Consider the following 24,653-nt stretch of genomic DNA (forward strand, 5'->3'; position numbering starts at 1 on the left):
TTCATTGGATGAGGGCTTCTCGTCCTCTGTCACTTTTTACAACAGAATTGGTTGCAGGGGCCCTAACCTTTTCTGTATCTCCTAGTCTTTGATTATGACTTTCCATGACTAATTATGGGGCTTGCACTGTGTAAGTTACCAAGCTCTTCACAGGTGTCTGTCCACATTGCCTTACCAAGTGTCGTGATTGAGCCTTTGGATTTGTCACACAGCTTGCTGGTCTCTGCCTTCTGAGCTATTGTCCTATCTTTTTAGGATCTTCTGCCATCCCAGTCTTCATGCACATTATAAAGGGTTACATTCTGATACCGCACCAAAGAACCTGATGAGGTCCCTCATTTAGTTTTTCATAACTGGGATCCTGCGGCATAACCGCCAGTATGCACAAAAAAACTATTTGGAGTTGTAAATGAGAGTTGGAGAGTTGTGTGACACCGATCTCGCCTACCCACATCTTTTGATGTGATTGTGTAACTAGGTAAGGATCAAGGATACTGACCCTCACAAGCATCTCCCATACATCCCAAGTATGACACTGCAGAAATAACCGTAAGGCCAAATTAGTTCTGTAAAAGATCATTCTTTCTCAACTTTGTAATGCTTCCTCATTAAAGTTTGATGTTATCAATGATTCCCTAGACGTACTCCTCCTTGCACTTGCCCCCTTGCTGGATGTAACATACACTCCTTTGCAAGACTCTCAAATGAAATTCTTTGCCTCCCCCAGGCCACTCAATTAAAATCTAGATTGAAAATCACAAAACCACTTTCTCCCCTCTTAACAGATTTTCCACTACTAAATAAAAACCTGTTTCTCAATCTATAGATTCTTTACCAGATATTTCTGACCAGCAAATTTAATACAACACAAACCCGCTTGTGTTGTCTTGATTATTCTGTAGACTGGATCAGTCTGTACATGCCTGGAATTTCTTTATTATGAGTAAACAGAGCAAACTGATACTTGCCTGGTAGTATGTGAACTCCAGCAGGCTAGAATTTCCTTCATTTTTGGCAGAAATTTTTTTTTCCTCTGTGTCAATTTTCTGTCACCTTGTGGAAGGTGCTGACTTCTCCCTGTGCTGTGTATTTCTCAGTTGGATTTTTCAATGTCTTAGCTTAGAGTTAGTGCTATCCCCTAGTAACTAACAATATAAGCTTTTGTGTGACACGTCATTCAATGCCTTTTATACATCATCTGAGCACACATAAGAACATAAGAAATAGGAGCAGGAGTCGGCCATCTAGCCCTTCGAGCCTGCCACTATATCTGCTGGTTCCCCTTTATGCACCCTACTTGATACATCCTCAAAGAATCTAATAAACTTGTCAAACAGCATTTCCCTTTCATAAAACAATGTTGACTGTGCCTGATAGTATTATGATTTTGTTAATATCTTGCTGTTGCCTCTTTAATAATGGATTAGGTATTTTTCCAATTGTAAATGTTAAGTGGCCACTGCTTTGCGTCTCACCTCTTGAATAGAGGTGTTATATTTGTGACTTTCCAATCTGCTGGGACCTTTTCAGAATCTAGGGAATTTTACAAAGATTACAACCGATGCATCCACATCTCTGCAGCCATCATTTTAAGACCTTAGGGTGCCAGCTGTTAAGTCCTTGATTGTCCTGTTACATATTATCTCAAAATAGTGATTGCTTTAAATTCCTCACTTTTGTCTCTTGATTTTTTTTACTATCTTTGGGATGCTTTGAGTCTCCTACTGAGAACATAAGAACATAACGTAACATAAGAAATAGGAGCAGGAGTAGGCCATCTAGCCTTTCGAGCCTGTCCCGCAATTCAATAAGATCATGGCTGATCTGAAGTGAATCAGTTCCACGTTCCCGCTTTCTCCCCATAACCCTTAATTCCCCTGTCTATCAGAAATCTATCTACCTGTGACTTAAATATATTCAACGAGGTAGCCTCCACCACTTCAATGGGCAGAGAATTCCAGAGATTCACCACCCTTTGAGTGAAGAAGTTCCTCCTCAACTCCGTTCTAAACTGTCCTCCCCTTATTTTGAGGCTGTGCCCTCTAGTTCTGCTATCCTTTCTAAGCGGAAAGAATCTCTCTACCTCTACCCTATCTAGCCCCTTCATTATCTTGTACGTCTCTATAAGATCCTCCCTCAGCCTTCTAAACTCTAACGAATACAGACCCAGTCTATTCAATCTCTCTTCATAAGCTAACCCCCTCATCTTTGGTATCAGCCTGGTGAACCTTCTCTGTACTCCCTCCAAGGCCAATATATCCTTTTGCAAATACGGGGACCAAAACTGCACACAGTATTCCAGCTGCGGCCTCACCAGTTGCCTTGTACAATTGCAGCAAGACCTCCCTGCTTTTATATTCTATCCCCCTCGCTATAAAGGCCAACATTCCATTCGCCTACTTGATCACCTGCTGCACCTGCAGACTGAGTTTTTGCGATTCGTGCACAAGGTCTCTGCACGGTAACATGCTGCAGCTTTTCACCCTTTAAATAATAATTCCTCCTACTATTATTTCTTCCAAAGTGGATAACCTCACGTTTGCTAACATTATACTCCATCTGCCAGGTCCTCGCCCACTCACTCAGCCTATCCAGACCCCTCTGCAGACTTTCCGCGCCTTCCACGCAATTTGCTTTTCCACTCATCTTCGTGTCATCAGCAAATTTTGTTACTCTACACTCAAGCCCCCTCCTCCAGATCGTCTATGTAAATGGTAAACAGTTGAGGCCTCAGCGCCGATCCCTGCGGCACTCCACTAGTCACTGCCAACCAGAAAAGCACCCATTAATTCCAACTCTCTGCTTCCTGTTAAATAACCAATCCTCAATCCATGCTAACACCTTACCCCAACTCAGTGCACCCTAACCTTCTGCAGCAACCTTTTGTGAGGCACCTTATCGAACGCCTTCTGGAAATCTAAAAACACCACATTCACCGGTTCCCCTCTGTTAACTGCACCAGTCATATCCTCATAGAAATCCAATAAATTTGTTAAACATGACTTCCCCTTCATGAATCTGTGCTGCCTCTGCTTGATCAAACCGTTCTTTTCTAGGTGTCTTGCTATTTCCTCTTTGATGACAGATTCTAGCATTTTTCCGACTACAGACGTTAAGCTAACCGGCCTATAATTCCCTGCCTTTTGTCTGCTACCTTTTTTAAACAGTGGCGTAACATTAGCCGTTTTCCAATTTTCCGGCACTTCCCCAGAGTCCAGTGAATTTTGATAAATAATTACTAAGGCGTCTGCTATCACCTCTGCCATTTCTTTCAGAACCCTGGGACGCATTCCATCTGGTACCAGGGACTTGTCTACCTTCAGTCCCATTAGTCTATCAAGCACTACCTCTCTAGTGACAGTAATTGCATTAAGGACCTCATCTCCTGCCATCCTTCAATCTTTAATATTCGGCAAGCTATTTGTGTCCTCCTCCATGAAGACTGACACAAAAAACTTACTTAAAGCCTCAGCATTTCCTTGTTACCCACTGCTAAATCCCCCCTCTCGTCCACCGAGGGTCCAACATTCACTCTAGCCAGTCTCCTCTTTATATATTTGTAAAAACTTTTACTATCATTTTTTATATTTAGAACTAGTTTAGCTTCATACTCTATCTTTCCTTTCTTTATCGCTTTCTTAGTCATTCTTTGTTGTTTTTTAAATCTTTCCCAATCTTCTAATTGCCCACTAGTTTTAGCTGCTCTGAACGCATCAGCTTATAATTTAATACTCTCCTTTATTTCCTTTGATAACCATGGCTGGTTATCCCTTTTCTTACAGTTCTCCTTTACCATCGGAATATATTTCTGCTGAGTACCGAAAAAGATCTCCTTAAAAATCCTTCACTGTTCCTCAGCTGTCCTACCAACCACTCTGCGCCCCCAATCTACATTTGCCAATTCTTCCCTCATCTTATCCTCCTCCCCTTTGTTCAAACAGAGGACGCAGCTTTGGGACCTTACTTTCTCATCCTCCATCTGCATCAGAAATTCAACCATACTATGATCACTCATCCCAAGTGGATCCCTCACAAGAAGATCCCTAATTCTACCTGCCTCATTACACAGTACCAGATCTAAGATAACTCGCTCCCTCGTAGGGAAGACAGATACAAAATACTTGTTGAAAGTCCCTGCCGTTTTCTTTCCTATTGTTAGTTCCTCAGTCTCACACTCTAAAGGGCTGACTCTCACTGTCGCCACTCTTTTTATGTACTTGTAAAAGCCTTTACTTTTTAAAAAAATACATTTGTGTTAATTATTGCCCATGTGACTTTTGACCTTCCAGAGGAACCTTTGACATGATCTTTATTGCCAGACAACGCCATGAGCCCTTCATTGCATTTATCGACCCGACTAAAGCATTTGACTCAGTAAATAGCAAGGCTCTGTGGGTTGTCCTCCAGAGACCTGGATGTCCAAGAAACCTCATCACAACCCTGCAAGTGCTTTATGTTGCTTTACCTGCAACTTGAATCGAAGACCTGAAAAGAATCCCATTCAAAATCTAGTCCAGTATTGAGCAAGGCTGTGTGATAGCCACCATACTTTTTATAATCAACTCAATAATTGGTTTTCATCATTCCTAAGATCAGCTGTCCTCTGGTGTGACTAATCTACACTATCTAGATGGAAACCTCTAATTTCTCCCACCTCTATGCAAAAACTAGACTGACCATCATAGGCATTACATAATCTGCAGTTTGTAGATCTGTTACCCATAGTGTAACAGATTTGTAAGTGCTCTTGATCTTTTTAATTCTGCATTCAGGAGACTTGGCTATTCTTCAGTGTTGCCAAAAGAAAACTCATAACCCAGACCTGTACGTCAAATATTCCACCACCCATATATGTTGAAGCAGTTGCTTTGGAATATGTTGATCACTTCCATGCTTTGCTCCTCCCCTCAGAAGGTCATCCAACGATGCAATACTGGATCAGCAGTGCCATCTCAATCTTCTATAAATGAAAGCAGTGACTGTTTACCAATAAAGACTTCTGCAAGTCAGTAAAAGGCTGTACACAGAGCACACTCCCGTACTGGGTATTATATTGGGACTTGGACTATGTATTGGCTACATGATAAAAAGCACTAGGGAAATTCTATCTGCAATGCTTCCAAATTCAGTGGGAGGACCATTGAATGAACACTAGTGTCTGTCACGAAGCCAGCTGTATAAGTATGCAGGCAGGGCTGCTGCAGAATTAGCTATAATGGAATGGACATTGTGTCTGGATGGCTGAAAAGTGTCTCCCCTACCCAGTCATGTTTTCCCAATATTCAAAGGGCAGTGTTCTGGGAGGGAAAGAAAATGCTACAAGACAATCTGAATATCTCCATGAAGCACTGAAATTAAAGACTGGGAGGGTCTTGCTACCAATTATTCAAAACGGCAACAGCTTGTCTTATTAAGCTGTGTCATGCTTTTGAGTCCAAAAGATGAGGCAGAGTGCCAGAAGAGGAAAAAAAGGAAAGCAACTTCTGCACTCTCTTTATTCCACTATCTTATGGCGAGCATTGCCCCTGGTACCCAAAGATTTGCAGCCTGTTTAGTCAAATGAAGACCAATGGCACAAACTTGCAACCGTGATAAGATGTCAAACTCAAATTGATGAACAACCAACAATGACAATGTGCTGGCTGTTCAGCTGAACTGCCAGATCTCGTTCTCAGAAGTTTATGTATTGTTCACTCTGCCAGCAAGGGTAATTGGATAATGATTAGGTGGACTTTTTTAAAATTCTCCTTCTCTGTCTGCCTCCAAACTCAGGCATGTTGATGCCAATGATCCCCTCCAACTGTAACTAACGTTCAGTCTCTTATGATTAATCTGAAATTTCAAAATAGTGTTTCAAAGCTTTTCAAGAAGTTTTCAGTCCAGTTAAAATGGATTTTGATAGATTCTGGTGGCTGTAATGCAGCAGAGGTTATCTGCCAGCTATTTTGAACTTTAGATGTGTTTACTTTTTAAACCTGATATTGTTAAGAATAATTAACTTGAATATGTTATTGTACCCTCACGAGGTGTGAACTACTCACAGCACCTATGAATGGCCGAAGAGCCCAGCACATTTGTGATTGGCTTGGTAATTGACTATAATGTGTTAGTGCTGTTTAACTGTAAAGAATTACCTGCTTAAAATGTGGGCACTTTAAGTGATAATTTTATGACCTGGAGCATCAGTAGAGCCTTGACAAATGTTCTTTAGAAAAAATGCTTGGCTGGAATGAAAATTTTATCGGCATTTGTCAGGTCCATAAGAAATTATCCAAATGAAGCATTAGGGAACTAAAATGGTAAACTGGGTTATAATTTAAATTAAACCTTTTCAAACTTTTACTTCTCATCCTGCATATTGTCCCAAGAGTTGAGGAAACATGATGCAACCCATTGATTAAAAAGCCACTGCTGTGTTATAACTAATATACAAATATTTCTATTGATTGGAATCAAAAAAATTATGCTAATAAATCTGACTAACAATGTTGATGTTTGGGAAATATATTTACATGCTTTTCCTTTTATTTACCTTTTAAAAAATACTGTAAGGAATTTTTTCTTTTCCAATATAGGGAGTTGAGGATGCATTTTACACACTGGTACGAGAGATTCGGCAGTACAGAATGATAAAACTCAACAGTCAAGATGATAGAAACCAAGGTTGCTTGGGGTTAAAATGCATAATTATGTAATTAGGTAAGTAATACTCATCTCTCTTTAGCTTAAGAATTTTGTTCTAAAAACGCTTTTTTCCTTCATCCAGAACAGCAAAGTATTATCCGTGTTGGCTGGCCTTTTCTACAGCCCCATCAAGAGATGCTCCATATTTGATTAATTGCTAAATAAGCTACATTACTATTACATTGGAGGTATGTATGGAAAATAGTAAGCTGACAGCACAGATTGATCTCGAAACTCCTGCAATTAAAGCACTGGCTTGAATTTCACCTTGCGTGCATTTCTAAAGCAGTTTGGCTGACTGCTTTTGTAACACACCAGGTAAACCATTTTTCAGGTCAGACAGCATTTGCAAAGAAAGACAATTGTTAATATTTCAGAATGGCAACCTTTCTGGGAATATGTTAGAGGAATCTTTTTTAAAATGAGTGTAGAACCAAGGAAAAGGAGGGCTGAGAGATAACAAAAGGCATTGTTGCATTACATTCCTGTTACATAGGACTTACAGAACATAAAGAGTTCATTCGCCGTGCAGAACCATGCTGATGTTTATGCTCCATGTTAACTTCCTTCAATGCTTCTTCATCTAACCCCAGCAACATATCCTTCATCTAACTTTACCTTAACTACACCTGTGATGTTGTCTCAGTACTTTTTGTGTTAGCGGGTTCCATGTTCTAATTACTCTCTTAATAGGCAAGTTTCTCCTGAATGCAATGTTGGATTTATTGGTAACTATCTTATTTATGGAGTTGAGTTCTAATCTTCTATAACGTTCCTATATTCCAACCCCTCTCCCCTCAATGAAAGGCCTCTATCAGTTCGTCCCCCACTCTCCTCTTTTCTAGAAAAAGGAGCCCCAGCCTGCACAGCATTTCCTGAGGGGGTATAACATGTCAGTTCTGGCATCATTCTGGTGTAATCTGTTAGTCTAACCACTGTTTCATAACATTAGCATAACTTCTCTAGTGTTCTGTTCTCCCTCTAGAAATAACCCCAGTGCTTTGCTTTTCTTTCTTTCAGAATTACATAAGAAATAGGAGCCGTTCCCCCCCATTGCATGGCTGTTCTTATTGCTGCCTGAGCACCACTTTCCTGCCCGCCTATCCATAACCTTAACTCCCTTGTTCATCAAAAATCTGTGTAACTTGAATTTATTCAGTCACCCAGTCTCTACTCACTGAGGAGGAGAATTTCGAACACTAGTGACCCTCAGAGAAAGTCTCATCTCTGTCTTAAATAGTAGACATTAGGTAGTAAATTTTGAAGCTTTGCCCCAATTCTAGATTCCCCAACAATAAGAAACATTTTTTAAAATTCATTCATGGGATGTGCGCATTGCTGGCCAGCATTTATTGCCCATCCCGAAGGGTATTTACAAGTCAACCACATTGCTGTGGCTCTGGAATCACATACAGGCTAGACCAGGTATGAATGACAGATTCCCTTCCCTGAAAAATATTAGTGAACCAGGTAGGTTTTTATGGTCATCATTAGAATTTTCTCCCAGATTTTTGTTGAATTCAGATTTCACCATATGCCATGGTGGAATTTGAATCTTGGTTCAGAGCATTGCTCTGGTTCTCTGGATTACTAGTCCGGAGACAATATGACTATTTCACTTCTGTCCCTTTACCCTGTCAAGCCCCCTCAGGATCAAATGTTTCAGTAATATCATCTCATTCTTCAAAACTGCCATGAGTATAGGGCCAACTTACCCAGTCTTTCCTCATTAAACCGATTCCTGGGATGAAGCATTGTCTTGCGAACCTTTTCTGAACTGCCAGCAAGATAACCAAAACTGTGCATACTACTATAGGTGTGATCTCACCTCTGCCTGTACAGTTGTTGCAAGACTTCACTACTTTTGTCTATATATGCAGTAAAGGCCAACATTCAATTTGCCTTCCTTACTCGCTGTACCTGCATCCTGACTCTGGTGATTCAAATACAAGGAAACCCAAGATTTCTCTGTCCTGCAGCACGCACACTCTCACTACTTAAATAATCTGATTTTCTATTCTTCCTCAAAAAGTGGACGTCACATTTTCTTACATTATACTCCATATGCCAAATTTTAGTTCACTCATTTAATCTATCTATTTCCCTTTGCAGACTCTTTAATTCCTCCCCTCAATTTACTTCCCTACCTATCTTTGTTTCACAGCAAATTTGGTGCCAATATGTTCAGTCCCTTCATCCAAAACATTAATAGAGATCAGAAACAGTTGAGGCCCTAGAACCGATCCCTGTGACATTCCCATTAGTTAGTTTGTCATCCTGAAAATAACGGATGCAAACTTTGTCTCTTGTTCTTTAGCTGATCCCTTATCCATGCTCATACATCTTCCCAAAATTACCATGATCATTTTGTGTAGTAACCTTTTATGTGATACTATGTTGAATGGCTTTTGGAAATCCAAATACACTGGCCATAACTTTACAGTTGGTTATGCCAGTGGGCATAATGTAGCCAGTGTGGTAATAAAGTGCCAGCTTCCCTTGGACAATTGCACTGTGCTGGGAACCATCTGGCAAAGCGATACAAATTAATTTCAGATAGTTCTGTCAATATTATGCAAATAGATACTATGAAAAGGCTAGAAAAAGTCCTAACTTCAGCGAGACTGGTCCTCGCATGGGATATTACCCACACGTCTGACCACCACCACCGTGCATGTGTGCACGCACGCACTTATTATGTAAATTGTGAACAATGGTGTTCCTAACACTAATCCTTGTGAAACATATATTTCATCTTGAGAATGTAAATTTCCTTACCTTCCCTATCGCAGATGTTAAGCAAATTGGTCTGTAGTTTCCCCACCTTGTTCTGTCTCCCTTTTTAAATTGATGAATCACATTTCGACGATTCAGTATTGATGATCATTGCACAGTTAATGATTTTTAGTGCACTATAACAGCATTAAATCTGGTAAATATCACACTAGGTGGATTGTATGAAAAAAACATGGTAAATTGAGGTTGAATTCAAAGCTGTTTGACCCATTTTAAAAGCAAGCAGTGAGTGGAGGCTCATTTAAACTTTTGATGGGGTTTTTACTAACTGCAGTTGTTTGAGGCATATGTTCAGTTTCCTCACCCTCCATCGTGGCTGGGTTGGGCTGATTTCAGTCACATTATTTTTGAGAGGTACTGGATCCAAGTCAGGTACCTCCTCATGAAGAAGAAAGGAAATCAAAGTAAACCTGCTAAGTAAAAGGTGGTGGATCATTGAATATTTTTAAGAAGGAGGTATAGATTCTTGTAGGCAAGGGAATCAAAGGTTATTGCGGGTAGATGGGGATGTAGAACTTGAAACACAAACAGAACAGCCATGATCTTATCAAATAGAGGAACAGGCTCAAAGGGCCAAATGGCCGCCTCCTGTTTTTATTTTGTATGTTTGTATATGGTAGAGCAAAGTGTTGTGGGCTTGTTGTGAATCATTGAAGAAATGGAAAGACTTGTACCCTAATTTGTTTTTGTTACTATAACCTGGAAGAAGGTGCAGAGTGTGAACAATGTGTAAGCAAGACATAGCAGCTTCAGGACACTTCTCATATCTTGGTATGGTAAGTGTCTTTAGGGCTCTAGTTTGAGCTCAGGTTTTCCGAAATTGCAGGTAGCTGGAACCACTGCAGAGCAACTGGGAGGGTGAGTGTTTCTTGGATTGTACATTCCAGGTGGGGGTCACCCTGCAGGCAGTGGGAGATCAGTATGTAGGTGGGTGACAATTTGGAAAATAGGAAGAGGCAAGTAGTATAGGAATTTTTGGATGAATCACTCTGAAACAAGTACTCGATATTGGTGACGGCAGGGGTTGGCAATACTCGAATGGAGTGCATCCCAGACCATGGTGTCAATGGATAAGGAGGGGACAGTAAAGCATAGAAATGCATTTTTATAGGAAATTCCACAGTCAGGAGGACAGACAGCGTTTCTGTGACCGTCACCGTGAGTCCCTCATGTTTGTTATCTCCCTGGTGCCAAGGTAAAGGAAAGGTTTGAATTAATTAAGTGGAGCCAACTCTGATTTGTAAAAGGCAGATTGTACTTGAATAATCTAATTTTTTATGAAGTGACAGGTTTTTAAAAGGAATGCTGTGACTATGAATTTTTTTAAATGTTTGACAAGATACAACCTAAAAGGCTAGTTAACAGAATTGAGGCTTGAGGAAAAGTTGGACCAATGTACAATTGGATTTAAAAAATTGGCTTAAGGGCAGAAAGCAGCAAGTAAATGGTTGTTTTTTTTACGTTGGAGGGGTGTTCTTCAGTACTAGGACCAATTTTTTTTTGTTATGTTTTGAACCTTAGAGTATGGAGTAAAATTTCATAATTTGCTTAAGGTACCAAACTTAGAGTAGTCAACAGTAAGGATAATACGAATTGCCTGTAACAGGACATGTGTAGGCTATGAATGGGTAGACAAGTGGTGGATGAACATAAGAAATAGGAGCAGGAGTAGGCCATCTAGCCCTTCGAGCCTGCCCCGCCATTCAATAAGATCAGTTCCACTTACCGGCCTGCTCCCCATAACTCTTAATTCCCTTATCGATCAGAAATCTATCTATCCGTGACTTGAATATTTCAACGAGGTAGCCTCCACCACTTCAATGGGCAGAGAATTCCAGAGATTCACCACCCTTTTGAGAGAAGTTCCTCCTCAACTTTGTTCTAAACTGCCCTCCCCATATTTTGAGGCTGTGCCCTTTAGTTCTGGTTTCTTTACTAAGTGGAAAGAATCTCTCTACCTCTACCCTATCTAGCCCTTTCATTATCTTATATGTCTCTATCAGATCCCCCCTCAGCCTTCTAAACTCCAGCAAGTACAGGCCCAAGCTACTCAATCTCTCCTCATAAGCTAACTCCCTCATCTCCGGTACCAGCCTGGTGAACCTTCTCTGTACTCCCTCTAAAGCCAATATATCCTTTCGCACATAAGGGGACCAAAATTGCACACAGTACTCCAGTTGCGGCCTCACCAGTGCCTTGTACAGTTGCCGCAAGACCTCCCTGCTTTTATATTCTATCCCCCTCGCGATAAAGGCCAACACTCCATTTGCCTTCTTGATCACCTGCTGCACCTGCAGACTGAGTTTTTGCGATTCGTGCACAAGGACCCACAGGTCCCTCTGCACAGTAGCATGCTGCAACTTCTCACCAATTAAATAATATTCTATCCTACTATTTACCAAAGTGGATAACCTCACATTTGCCGACATTATACTCCATCTGCCAGGTCCTCGCCCACTCACTCAGCCTATCCAAATCTCTCTGCAGACTTTCCGCGTCCTCCATGCAATTCGCTTTTCTGCTCATCTTCGTGTTGTCAGCAAACATTGTTACCCTACACTCAACCCCCTCCTGAGTGGGAGTTCTGTTCATAAACGGGCATATAAAGACACAAACTCAATTTACAAAATAATGCTTGGAATGCGAGTCTTTACAGGTAACCAAGTCTTAAAGGTACAGACAGTGTGAGTGGAGAAAGGGTTAAGCACAGGTTAAAGAGATGTGTTTAGTCTCCAGCCAGGATAGTTAGTGATATTTTGCAAGCCCAGCCAAGTCATGGGGGTTACAGATACTGTGACATGAACCCAAGATCCCGGTTGAGGCTGTCCTCATGTGCGGAACTTGGCTATCGGTTTCTGCTCAGCAACTCTGCGTTGTTGTGTGTCGTGAAGGCTACTTTGGAGAATGTTTATGTGAAGGCCAGAGGCTGAATACCTGTTACTGCTGAAGTGTTCCTCAACAGGGAGAGAACACTCTTGTCTGGTGATTGTCAAGCAGTGTTCATTCATCAGTTGTCATAACATCTGCATTGTGTCACATTGAATCGCTGCAGTTCATGTTCTGTGGGTTGACCCACAATGCTGTTAAGGAAGGAATTCCAGGATTTTGACCCACTGACTGAAGGAATGGCGATATATTTCCAAGTCAGGATAATGAGAGGCTTGGAGGGGAACTTGGAGGTAGTGTTCTTCCCATTTATCTGCTGCCCTTGTCCTAGGTGGAAGTGGTTTGGAAGGTGCCATCTAAGGATCTTTGGTGAATTGCTGCAGTGCATCTTGTAGATGGTACACACTGCTGTTACTGGGCTTCGGTGGTGGAGGGATTGAATGTTTGTAGATGTGGTGCCAGTCAAGCGGGCTGATTTGTCCTCGATGGTGTTTAAATTCTTTTGTTGGAGCTGCACCCACCTAGGCAAATGGGAAGTATTCTACCACACTCCTGACATGTGCCTTGTAGATGGTGGATAGGCTTTGGGGAGTCAGGTGGTGAGTTACTTGCCACAGTATTCCTAACCTCTGATCTGCTCTTGTAGCCATTGTGTTTATGGGGTGAGTCCAGTTGAGTTTCTGATCAATGGTAACCCCAAGGATGTTGACAGCGGGGGATTCAGTGATGGTTACAGCATTGAATATCAAGGGCCGATGGTTAGTGTCTCTTATTGGTGATGATCATTGCCTGGTATTTATGTGGCGCAAATGTTATTTGCCACTTGTCTACCCAAGCTGTTATATTGTCCATTTGTTGCATTTGAACATAGGCTCCTTCAGTATTTGAGGAGTCGCGAATGATGCTGAACAATTCCCCTCTCAATTAATGACATTCTATCACCTTTCCTAATTACTTGCTGTACCTGTGCACCAGCCTCTTGTGATTCATGCACTAGGACACCAGATCCCTGTGCATCTGAGAGCTTTCCCATCTCTCACCATTTAGATAATATTCTTTTTATTCCTCCTGTCAAAATGGACAATTTCACATTTGCCCACATCTGACATTACGCCCCATTTGCTAGAGTTTTGCCCAGTCAACTTGTTGTGTCCCTTTGTAGCTTCCTTACAGCCTCTTCACGATTTGCATTCCTATCTACCTTACTGTCATCAGCAAATTTAGCAACAATACTTTCAGTCCCTTCATCCAAGTCATCTATATAAATTGTAAAAAGTTGAGGTCCCAGCACTGAACCCTGTGGCACACCACTTGTCACATCCTGCCCATCATTACCTGATTGTACAAGGACTAGGACACAATTAAGACTTTGGGCAAGAGATGTAGGGGGAATGTGAGTAAGAACTTTTTTTGCACTGAGTGGTAATGATCTGGAACTGGAGGTGGTGGATGTGGAAACAATCAATGATTTCAGAAAGAAATTGGATGGGTACTTGGAAGGAAATAAATTTGTAGGGCTACAGTGCCAGAGCAGAAGAGTGGGACTGATTGGATTGCTCCACAAGGAGGTAGCATGGACTCAGTGGGCCGGATGCCCCCCTTTTGTGCTATAAATGACTAAGTATTACTTTCAATCTGTCTCATAACATTTTTTTCAATTTTGCTGTTAAGTTGCAAATGGCTTATTGAAATGTTTGGATCACTGTTTAAAATGCATGATTTGTTATTTTCCTGCAGGATATATTGGATGCCTTCTACGTAGCACTCTGTGAAAAGTACGCAAACAAAATCTGAGCAAAGATGGGAAAAAGAAAAAGATAAAATGTCCTTCAGTGTGAAATTGCAGACCATACCTGCCCCTTTTTTTTATAAAAATGTGTTGAGATGTAGAATAGGTTTACTAGGTACAGATGCACTTACTTGCTCATATTTCTGTACATTACACTAAATTTACTGGATTTCATTTTTATAGTACACTAACCAAATTATGTTTGGGGTAATGATCGGATAGTAATACATACTAGTCTGCTGAGATGATTTAAAAAAAAAATGAAGTGCCTATTTACTGCAACAACAGAAATTCTTGTTGCTTTGAATCTTTGGGCTAACTTGAACTGTCTACTTCTGCCAAACAGATTTCAAATGTGTAATCAAAAATTTTTTTTGTATTCTTTTACTTGACCTGAAAGATAAGAGTATTGTAGGCATATAGAGATCTGCATGGCATTTATAGGGACAGTTTATTTGGACGTTCACACCAAGCATTAAAGAAGGGATACCAAATTAGTAAAAGAGTGCAGCTGTGAAACCAACAAGTGCAATTTTGTTGAAATGTAGCCACAGTTACCTATTACAGCAGGTCAATGGATAGATGACCACATCTACTATGCTGGAAAGTGTTTGCACCATGCAGAATATGTAGGGCACGTTCTTAATGTATGTTATCTCCCTTGCTAAACGGTTAGGTGTCTGTGATCCTGACTTAAAGTTTATACAGAATTTCTGTCTTTGTAAGCCTTCCAGTTGTCAGAGAGCAAGTATCACCTGTTGGAAAAATCACAGTGGACTGGGATTCATTCAGAATAAATGGGAAGCTTTGCAGTACCTGAATCTATGGCTTGGTTCTTAAGTTTTAGGATATTGAGTTTTTTAAAAATCTGACCACCGTTACAGAGTATTTTTGTGGCTGGCCCCTAATTGCATTGTCTTTGATCAGCCCTTAGCTCAGTTAAGTTCAGTATAGTTTTAACCCATTTTCACTACAGGGCTTAAGGCCAAGATCGCTTAAGAATATTAATAGGCAAGGAAGGAGAGGGACCTGTGTGCTTTATTTTCCCTTGTGCCTTACCTGATCTAGGAATGGTTGTTTTGGTTAACATTATAGCTATTCCTTATATTGCCAAGCATAATTACCCCTGCAAACATGGGGAACCTTTTTGGGCATATAAGAATACTGCTCTGGTGATATGACTTAATGTTCATTGTTCATAAACTGGAAGCACTAGCCAAGCACTACCCCTATGCAGAAGCTTTATAGCAAATTTAAAACAAAATTTGAGCCTTGGATTTCATTTCATAGTTAAAAGTAGCCAATTAACCATATTTCAGATCTAACACATGTTTTAAACTCTGCTCTGCAGCCAGAACATTTAAAATAATGTTTGGTTGGAAATACCATTTGCTTGAAAATCTGGTTTAGCAGCTAATGGAGTTTGTATCTTTAAATAAACTATTGTAATACATCCTTTTGACTTTGATCATATGCAGAATCAGGTGTAATGCCTGTTCTTGTCAGCTTGTATCTAGTATGTCTCTTTTGTGGACACCATGAATTGGATGCAATTTAAATTGGTTTTTGGAGGAAGCAAGGAGATGAATTAAGGGCTTGCCCTGTCTGCTCTGCAGATTGGCTTTGTAATTGAGAAAGGAATAACATTTTTAAAATGTGTATATAGATATGATATGAGGCAGTTTGGGGAAAATGTTTCAAATTAGATGCACCAATATAAAAAATATCTGACCAACTCCAAAGCAGCCTATACTGCTGCATGAAGTTGGATCACATTGAGCATCCCAGCAGTGAAGAGCAAACACCAGACTAATATAATGTGCAAAGACGAGCATAAGACGTGCCAATAAGAAGTTTCTAATATCCTTGGACTTACTTTTCTGTTATACCATGCACCTACCCTTCAATGCATTGTAGCCTATAATACACTTCCCAAACCTAAAATGATTGACCTTTCATTTCTAAAAGGAAAATTTTGCCATATTGTGATGTTTTGTTTATAGCCTGTCCTTTTTTTTAGTGTCTGTGTTACCAGCTCATGTCAGCACAACTCAATATAGCAGGTAGTTTTTGGAAACAGCAGGTTCTACGGAGGGGTTATGCTGTTCAACATTAGGAAGCTCCAGAAATCAAAATTTAACCTTATTTTCACAGTTTTGAAATTACTTGTCCTGTAACTTGCAGCAAAGGAACAGAAGTTAACTATTCTACACCTTGCGCCTGTTCTGCCTATCAGATCATGACTGCTGTGGCATATTTTGGTGATTTTGATAAATATTGGCAACTTAAACCTGATATTCATCTTTGCACATATTGATAACCACTGTTAGCCTTTCACCTCAAACAGACTTACTTAGATTTTGCTTTGCTGAGGTGTGATTGCATGATCACATCTTGACCTAGGAATTCAATTTTTTTGTTCTAATATAACTTCTCCACATGATACTAAGCCTTAACATAGGCTTAAGAAGAGAATGTTTGATTTTCTAGCTGTATTTTTCATTTTAATCTGACCACCACCCCCACCCCCAAAAAATTAAGCCCTGGCCACAGCCTGTGCCCTCTTCCCAAATGTTTAGGAATTCAGTGGACTGTTCCATGTGATGTTTATAGCTGTGATTTCTTGTTAGCAAACTGGGGCATTTTTTCCTTCTTTCTGAAAGTCCAGTTATAGTAGCCTAGTTGAAGAGCGCAGCCAGTTATGCTTTACAGATTAAGGGAGCTCTGGAATTGGAATTAACAAGATGTGTGGCCAGTGTCAAATCATTGTTAATAGGCTAATTAAACAGGTTGCAAGCTAATGGGTCAGAAGTTCCATACTAGTTTTGCTTCTCTGTACTGTTACTGCATGGCAGGAGTGTAATTATTCCCACCCCGTGTCACTGGGAGATTCTAACAGAACTGAGGTACCGAAGTACTGAAGGAACCTGGTATGTCTGCTCTGAACCTCCTCCAACCAGCTTCAAAAATTATATCTTGCATAAAATCCCACAAATAGCGTCTATAAAGTGCTATATGTGATATAACCCTCTCCAACAGGACACTAGTAAATTGTTACCTTTACTTTTAAATTCCATAAGTTTACTTGAAAGTCATTTTGAACTTTTCACTGTGTAAACGTATTGGTAATAAATGCAGTTGAGAATGATTCTATTTAATGTTAACATGCATTTCCAGTTTTCAGTGGTCCAAATCAACCTGTTGAGGTTGCTAACATGTTCTGATGTAATTAGAGTATTAACATATGTACAGTGGCAGGGCTTTTGTTTTGCATTTATCAAAGCATTCGCTGTGGATTCAGACTGATTCATTTATAACCATTGATTACAATCGTATTAAGATTCTGAGAGACAGCATTTTTTTTACATCTCGGTTTTTAAGAGTTACTAATACTTTCAGTACTGAATATTCTTTGCAGATGCAAACAGTGTTTTCTACCCATTGCATAGTTGCATTTCTTGACAAATCTGTCTTTGTATTCACAAGTTCACATAACAAATGTTATGTACTAAAACTATGGTTAATTAGTAGAAATGAAAAGTTGAATGTTCTACCCTGTTTTGATATTGTATTTGCAATCATTGTTCAATACTGCCAGAGCTGTGCTATTCTCTCAATTCCTTTTTGTAGACATCTCAAATTTTTGGGGCCGAAGATTTTAATATGTTTTTGATAAACAAGCAATATTTCTATTAGACAATTTGATGCCATTATTTTCTTATGTTACTGTATTAAGTTCTTGGGTAGAATGGGATCTGTTGTTCTAAACCACCCCTCTCCTTCCATCACCCCATTCAACTGCTCTCACCTTCAAAAAAAGGTGCTGTCTCCCTCAGATTTGTACATAATGAAATGGAACTTTTTTTCAGATCTGCTGAGCATGTCCAGTAGGCTCAGTTTATCATGGGATTTTCTTTGTGGGAATTACATTTCTGTGATGCATTGCACCAAATGAGCATGCTGGGCGTATTGAAGAGATTCAGGTAAAAGTTAGCGTAACAAATTGAATGACAAAAACACACTGTAACATAAAATGTTTCTGTGGTTTTCGCAGAAAGGCATTGTTTATTTGGGAACACTCAAATTGCACAAATTGTAGCTTTTTTAACAAAATCCAGCTTTGAATTATGTAGAATTGTGGAGTGTATAACATAATCCTGAAAGTGTGTCTGAATCTTAACACACTTTCAAACTTGAGTGAAACTTGCAAGCAAACCAAAGTTATGTTCTGATATATGCAGCAGTTAGCGTACTATTTTCTTGTATTAACAAACCAATACTAAAAGAGTATTGTATTCATATTTGGATATATAGAATATAGGATAATAAGACTCTTGTAATACAGTGAATGTTGCACTAATTATCGTTAATACCAACCTGTGTTAATCTACAATAGCAATGAATATGTGATCTCTTGGGCTGGATAAAGTTGACAATTTGGTTCAGTTCCAATGGTAATGTTAGAAAAGATTCAAAGCAAAATTAACCGTTTTTTTTAGTGTCCACTGCAAGTAAGCCATTAAAATCTGGATTGCATTAAACTAGCATATTGCTGATAATCCAGATTTTACACTCATTATATTGAAGTCAAAATTACTTCATTGTTGTACCTTTATAATAACTGCACAGGTTGCTCACTAGAGTGACATTCTCTTCTCTTTGTCCCATATAAGAAAATTTAGGAATTGTAAGTTGGAGTTTCTAATAAACCGGGCCAAATTGAAATATTTCCGTTTTTTTTGTTTCACACATCATGGTTTTAAAATTTGGCAATATTCTGAGTAATGAAAGGAAATATTTGAGTGTTCCCTTAACTATGTACATACTGCGATTTCTTTTTTGGTAACTCCGAAGTGTGTCTTGTTAACTCAAGTGCTGGTTTGCATTTATGATTGTGAAAATGGCTAGCTGAAAGTATATTTTTGCATGATACAACTGCTTTCTCCCCATGAAGACATTGAGTTTTTTTTGTAAATAAGATTGTCTTTTAAACTGGGGAACTTTCTGTAAATGAAAGGAATTTCTCTGACCGAGCTCTGGGACAAAAGGAAAAGAAAATATACAAAGCACTGGTGACCTTTGATTTCCACGGTCATGTTTTTCCTGCATGCAGGAACATTCACCATGAGCCATTTTGTGTATTCAATGCAGTGAGACAATAAAAGAGAACTTATTCTATAGATGATGGTTGTCTAGATTTTTGCCACCGTATGTTGATTTATTTCAATTATGGCACAAAGAAATCCAGTTTTGAAAAGCCAATATATTTTGTAAACTCCTATCAACTTCTCTTCTAATTTGTTTTCAACTTACTGGATCATTTCTAGTTCTGTAACTGTTTACAAGATGCTTCTCTTCTAGAACTACTAACTTTGCCAAGCGAGAAATCTGACGGCGAACAGACAGATGGTTGATCACAGCTTGAGTTGTCAAGTCAGCCATGGTTCTGTTGGTACACTTTAGCCTAAGTCAAGTTACAAGCCCCACTCCAGGATTGGACCACAAAAGTCAAAGCTGACACTCTAGTGCAGTACCGAGGGTGTGATGCAATGTTGGAAGTGCTGCCATTCAGATGAGACGTTCATCTAGGATGTTCATAGATCATAGAACCCTACAGTGCAGAAAGAGGCCCTTCGGCCCATCGAGTCTGCACCGAACACAATCCCACCCAGGCCCTACCCCCATATCCCTACATGTTATACCCATTAATCCCACTAACCTACGCATCCCTGGATACTAAGGGGCAATTTCTTAGCATGACCAATCAACCTAACCCGCATATCTTTGGACTGTGGGAGGAAACCGGAGTACCCGGACGAAACACATGCAGACACAAGGATAATGTGCAAACTCCACACAGACAGTAACCAGATCCGGGAATCGAACGCAGGACCCTGGAGCTGTGAAGCAGCAGTGCTAACCACTGTGCTACCGTGCCACCCCCAAGCAGAGTTGTCTGCTCTCTCAGCTGGCATAATAGATCCTGGCAATACTTTGAAGAGTCAGTGAATAATTGGGGCCAATATCCTAACCAATATTCATCACTCAATCAACAGCACAAAATCAGGTAATCTGGTTGTTGTTATGTTGCTATTGTGGGAACTGACAACTGTGTTCCCTACACTAGCATCAGTGACTACACTCCAAAAGTGCTTCATTGCTCATAAAGCATTTTGAGACATTGTGTCGTCACAAAAGGCACTGTAGAAATGAAAGACTGTCAATTTTATTTCCAGCATGTTTTTGAAAATTCATTATAACCTCCACATTTTGGAGCAAATAAGATAATCGTTTTCTGTTTTTAAAACTAATTTTAGGTTCAGAAATTCCTCTTCCAAAATTAACACCGTTTGTGTCTATCTAAGATTATTGTGGACAGTAGTGTTCACTTCAGTTAATTTGCCCAACTAAATCAAGTGTACACAAGAAGGGCCAGTAAGGTACTTTTTCATTCTAGAGACTTGAGACCTTCGTAGCTGCTGATTTGCCAAATAAGCAGCCATTTTGAATAAAACCAATGTCACAGCATAAACAAGACCCTGTTTTCCATAGCCCTTCTTTACCTTGGTACTGCTGCAGATCAGATTCATCACTGTCTGTTTGCAAGTGTTTACAAACAGAACACAAAAGCATGCAACGTGAAAACAAGAAACATTGCAAGATACCCTTTGTACATGTATTTCTAACCTTTGAAATTTTGAAATGCTACAATATTGTAATTCTGATTGCTAGTTTTATCCTGCTCCCCTTTCCTGAATGGGGTTACAACATGTGCTCATCTTGCACTGCTCTAGTATAAAAGACAATTAAAGATCATGGCAGACTCTCTGCTGTCTGCACTTTTACTTTCCTCAACAAATGTTGTATCCTTAGTTCTACCTACTACCTTTTAAGTACCTGTTTTATGCTTCCTATTTTCCCAGTATCTCTAATATTACATTGGCAGGCGCTGTTTCATCAAATCATGCAAAATACTCAGCCGTGCCTTTTGCATTCATTGGAAGATCTTTATTACCTGCTGTGGGCCTTTCACTACTTTTTTATTATGTTTGTAAAATACTTTTGCTTTCCCTTTTATTCTCGTGCTCTGCTTGTATTTTTCTGTTTTTTGTTCTGCTTTGTTCTTTGTTATAAGCCTGGTAGTTTTTATAAGCCTCCTTTTACTGTTTAATCTTTGCATCCTCAGTCATCCAGTGGGGTAAAGGACTGTAAGGAGAATGGTAGATGCTAGTCAAGACACTGTGCAACAGGAGACTGGGGGGAACACAAATCATAGAATCCCTACAGTGCAGAAGGAGGCCATCTGGCCCATCAAGCCTGCACTGACAACAATCGCACCCAGGCCCGATCCCCACAACCCCATGCATTTACCCTGCTGATCCACCTGATACTAAGGATCAATTTAGCATAAGAACGTAAGGAATAGGAGCAGGAGTAGGCCATATAGCCCTTCGAGCCTGCCCCGCCATTCAATAAGATCATGGCTGATCCGAAGTGGATCAGTTCCACTTTCCTGCTTTCTCCCCGTAAACCTTAATTCCCCTATCAGAAACCTATGTACCCGTGACTTAAATATATTTAGCGAGGTAGCCTCCACCACTTCAACGGGCAGAGAATTCCAGAGATTCACCACCCTTTGAGTGAAGAAGTCCCTCCTCAACTCTGGTCTAAACTGCAGCCCCCCCCCCCCCTTATCTTGAAGCTGTGTCCTCTAGTCCTGCTATCCTTTCTAAGCGGGAAGAATCTCTCTACCTCTACCCTATCCATCCCCTTATACATCTCTAAGATCCCCCCCTCACTCTTCTAAACTCCAACGAGTACAGACCCAATCTATTTAGTCTCTCTTCATAGGCCAACCCCCTCATCTCCGGTATCAGCTTAGTGAACCTCCTCTGCACTCCCTCCAAGGCCAATATATCCTTCCGCAAGTGCGGCGACCAAAACTGCACACGGTACTCCAGCTACAGCCTCACTAGTACTCTGTACAGTTGCAGCAAGACCTCCCTGCTTTTATATTCTATCCCCTTCGCTATAAAGGCCAACATTCCATTTGCCTTCTTGATCACCTGCAGACTGGGTTTTTGTGACTCGTGCTCAAGGACCCCCAGGTCCCTCTGCACCGTAGCATGCTGCAGCTTTTCGCCTTTGAAATAATAATCTTTCCTACTATTATTTCTGCCAAAGTGGATAACCTCACACTTGCTAACATTATACTCCATCTGCCAGGTCCTCGCCCACTTGCTCAGCCTATCCAGATCTCTCTCCAGACTTTCCACACCCTCCACGCAATTTGCTTTTCCGCTCATTTTCTGTCATCAGCAAATTTCGTCACTCTACACTCAGCCTCCTCCTCCAGGTCATCTATATAAATGGTAAACAGTTGAGGCCCCAGCACCAATCCCTGCGGCACTCCACTAGTCACCAACTGCCAACCAGAATAGCACCCATTGATACCAACTCTCTGCTTCCTGTTAGACAGCCAATCCTCTATCCATGCTAACACCTTACCCCCAACTCCATGCACCCTAACCTTCTGTAGCAACCTTTTGTGAGGCACATTATCAAATGCCTTTTGGAAATCTAAAAACACCACATCCACTGGTTCCCCTCTGTCTACCGCACTAGTCACATCCTCATAGAAATCCAATAAATTCGTCAAACACGACTTCCCCTTAACGAATCCGTGCTGCGTCTGCTCGATCAAACCATTCTTTTCTAGGCACCTTGCTATTTCTTCTTTGATGACGGATTCTAGCATTTTTCCAACTACAGGCATTAAACTAACCAGCCTATAATTCCCTGCCTTTTGTCTGCTACCTTTTTTAAACAGCGGCGTAACATTAGCCATTTTCCAATCTTCCGGCACTTCCCCGGAGCCCAGCAAATTTTGATAAATAATTACCAAGGCATCCACTATCACCTCTGCCATGTCTTTCAAAACCCTGGGATGCATTCCATCCGGTCCTGGGGACTTGTCCACCTTCAGTCCCATTAGTCTATCGAGCACTACCTCTCTAGTGATAGTAATCGCATTTATGCCCTCATCTCCTACCATCCTTCTACCTTTAATATCCGGCAAACTATTCGTGTGCTCCTCCGTGAAGACATAGGCAAAAACTTATTTGAAGCCTCAGCCATTTCCTCATCGCCCACCGCTAAATCCCCACTCTCATCCTCCAAGGGTCCAACATTCACTCTAGCCGGCCTCCTCCTCTTTATATATTTGTAAAACCTTTTATTGTCTTTTTTTATATTTAGTGCTAGTTTAGCTTCATACTGTATCTTTCTTTATCACCTTCTTAGTCATTCTTTGATTTTTAAATCTTTCCCAATCTTCTAATTGCCTACTATTTTTAGCCACTCTGAACGCATCAGCTTTTAATACTCTCCTTTATTTCCTTCGATAACCACGGCTGGTTATCCCTTCTCCTACAGTCCTTCTTTACCATTGGAATATATTTCTGCTGAGTACCGAGAAAGATCTCCTTAAAGGTCCTCCACTGTTCCTCAGCCGTCCTACCAACCAATCTGTGCCCCCATCTGCACCCTAGCATGACCATTCAACCTAACCCTAATCTTTGGAGTGTGGGAGGAAACCTGCCTCACAGGTCTCAGGTTCAATTCTGGCCTTGGGTCACTGTGTGGAGTTCACACTTTGTGTCTGCATGGACTTCTTCTGGGTACTCCGGTTTCCTCCTACCATCTAAAGGTATGTGAGGTAGGTGGATTGGCCATGCTAAATTGACCTTAATGTCAGGGGATTAGCAGAGTAAAATGTGTAGGGTTATGGGAATAGGGCCTGGGTGAGATTGTGGTCGGTACAGACTCATTGGGCCAATAGCCTCCTTCTGTAGGGATTCTATGGAAACTGGAGCACCCATGCAGATGTGGGCAGAATGTGCAAACTCCACACAGACAGTGATCCAAGGCCGGAACTGAATCTGGCTCCCTCACGCTGTGAAACAGTAGTGCTAAGCAGTGTGCCGCCCTAAAGAACAGATTATATTGTGGTGAATGGTTCCTCTGCCATTTAAAAGGCTGAAACGAGGTTTGCAATTCCTTATGTATTTGAGGGGTTCCACTGCAGCAATGTTCAAGAAACTGAACATCCAATATACAGCAGTTTGCTTTATTTATAGTGTCTTACAATCGTCGCCCCTTTTTAGGGCTACTCTTGATCATGTACACCTCCTGATTAACCCCTTTCAACTTCAGGTTCAGAAAGCTAGAATCCAAAGAAACTTAACAGGATCTGCAGAACTGTCTCAAAGGAAGAGTCAGTCACAGTTATCTCCTGGTAGTTTTTAATTTTTCAAGTTACAGCCAAATTGCAAATTTCTCCAGATATAAGGGATCGGGGTGAACGCTGTTATGTACTTCCCCAGCAATGGGAGTATGGAGTTGGGTTTTATTGGTACAGAAAACAGACAATATAAATATTATAAAGACATTAGATTAAGGAAAAGAGAAACAGCTGAATCTTATTTCTACTAGAGAA

General features: G+C 40.6%; 1 protein-coding gene across 4 annotated transcripts in view; it reads left to right on the forward strand.

Annotated features, from left to right (window-relative positions):
- The window catches only part of nras (NRAS proto-oncogene, GTPase), an 86,354-nt gene extending 67,019 nt beyond the window's left edge, over nucleotides 1-19,335 (forward strand). For all 4 annotated transcript variants that reach the window (XM_080210198.1, XM_080210196.1, XM_080210195.1 and 1 more), the window contains exons 5-6: nucleotides 6,576-6,699; nucleotides 14,104-19,335. In XM_080210198.1, the coding sequence (XP_080066324.1) occupies nucleotides 6,576-6,695 (120 nt within the window). In that variant the 3' untranslated portion in view covers nucleotides 6,696-6,699; nucleotides 14,104-19,335. The remainder of the gene's footprint in view (nucleotides 1-6,575; nucleotides 6,700-14,103) is intronic.
- Nucleotides 19,336-24,653: the final 5,318 nt, after the last annotated feature.

Source organism: Carcharhinus amblyrhynchos, chromosome 22, assembly GCF_965287045.1.
Source record: "Carcharhinus amblyrhynchos chromosome 22, sCarAmb.v2.hapA, whole genome shotgun sequence".
Lineage (NCBI taxonomy): Eukaryota > Metazoa > Chordata > Chondrichthyes > Carcharhiniformes > Carcharhinidae > Carcharhinus > Carcharhinus amblyrhynchos.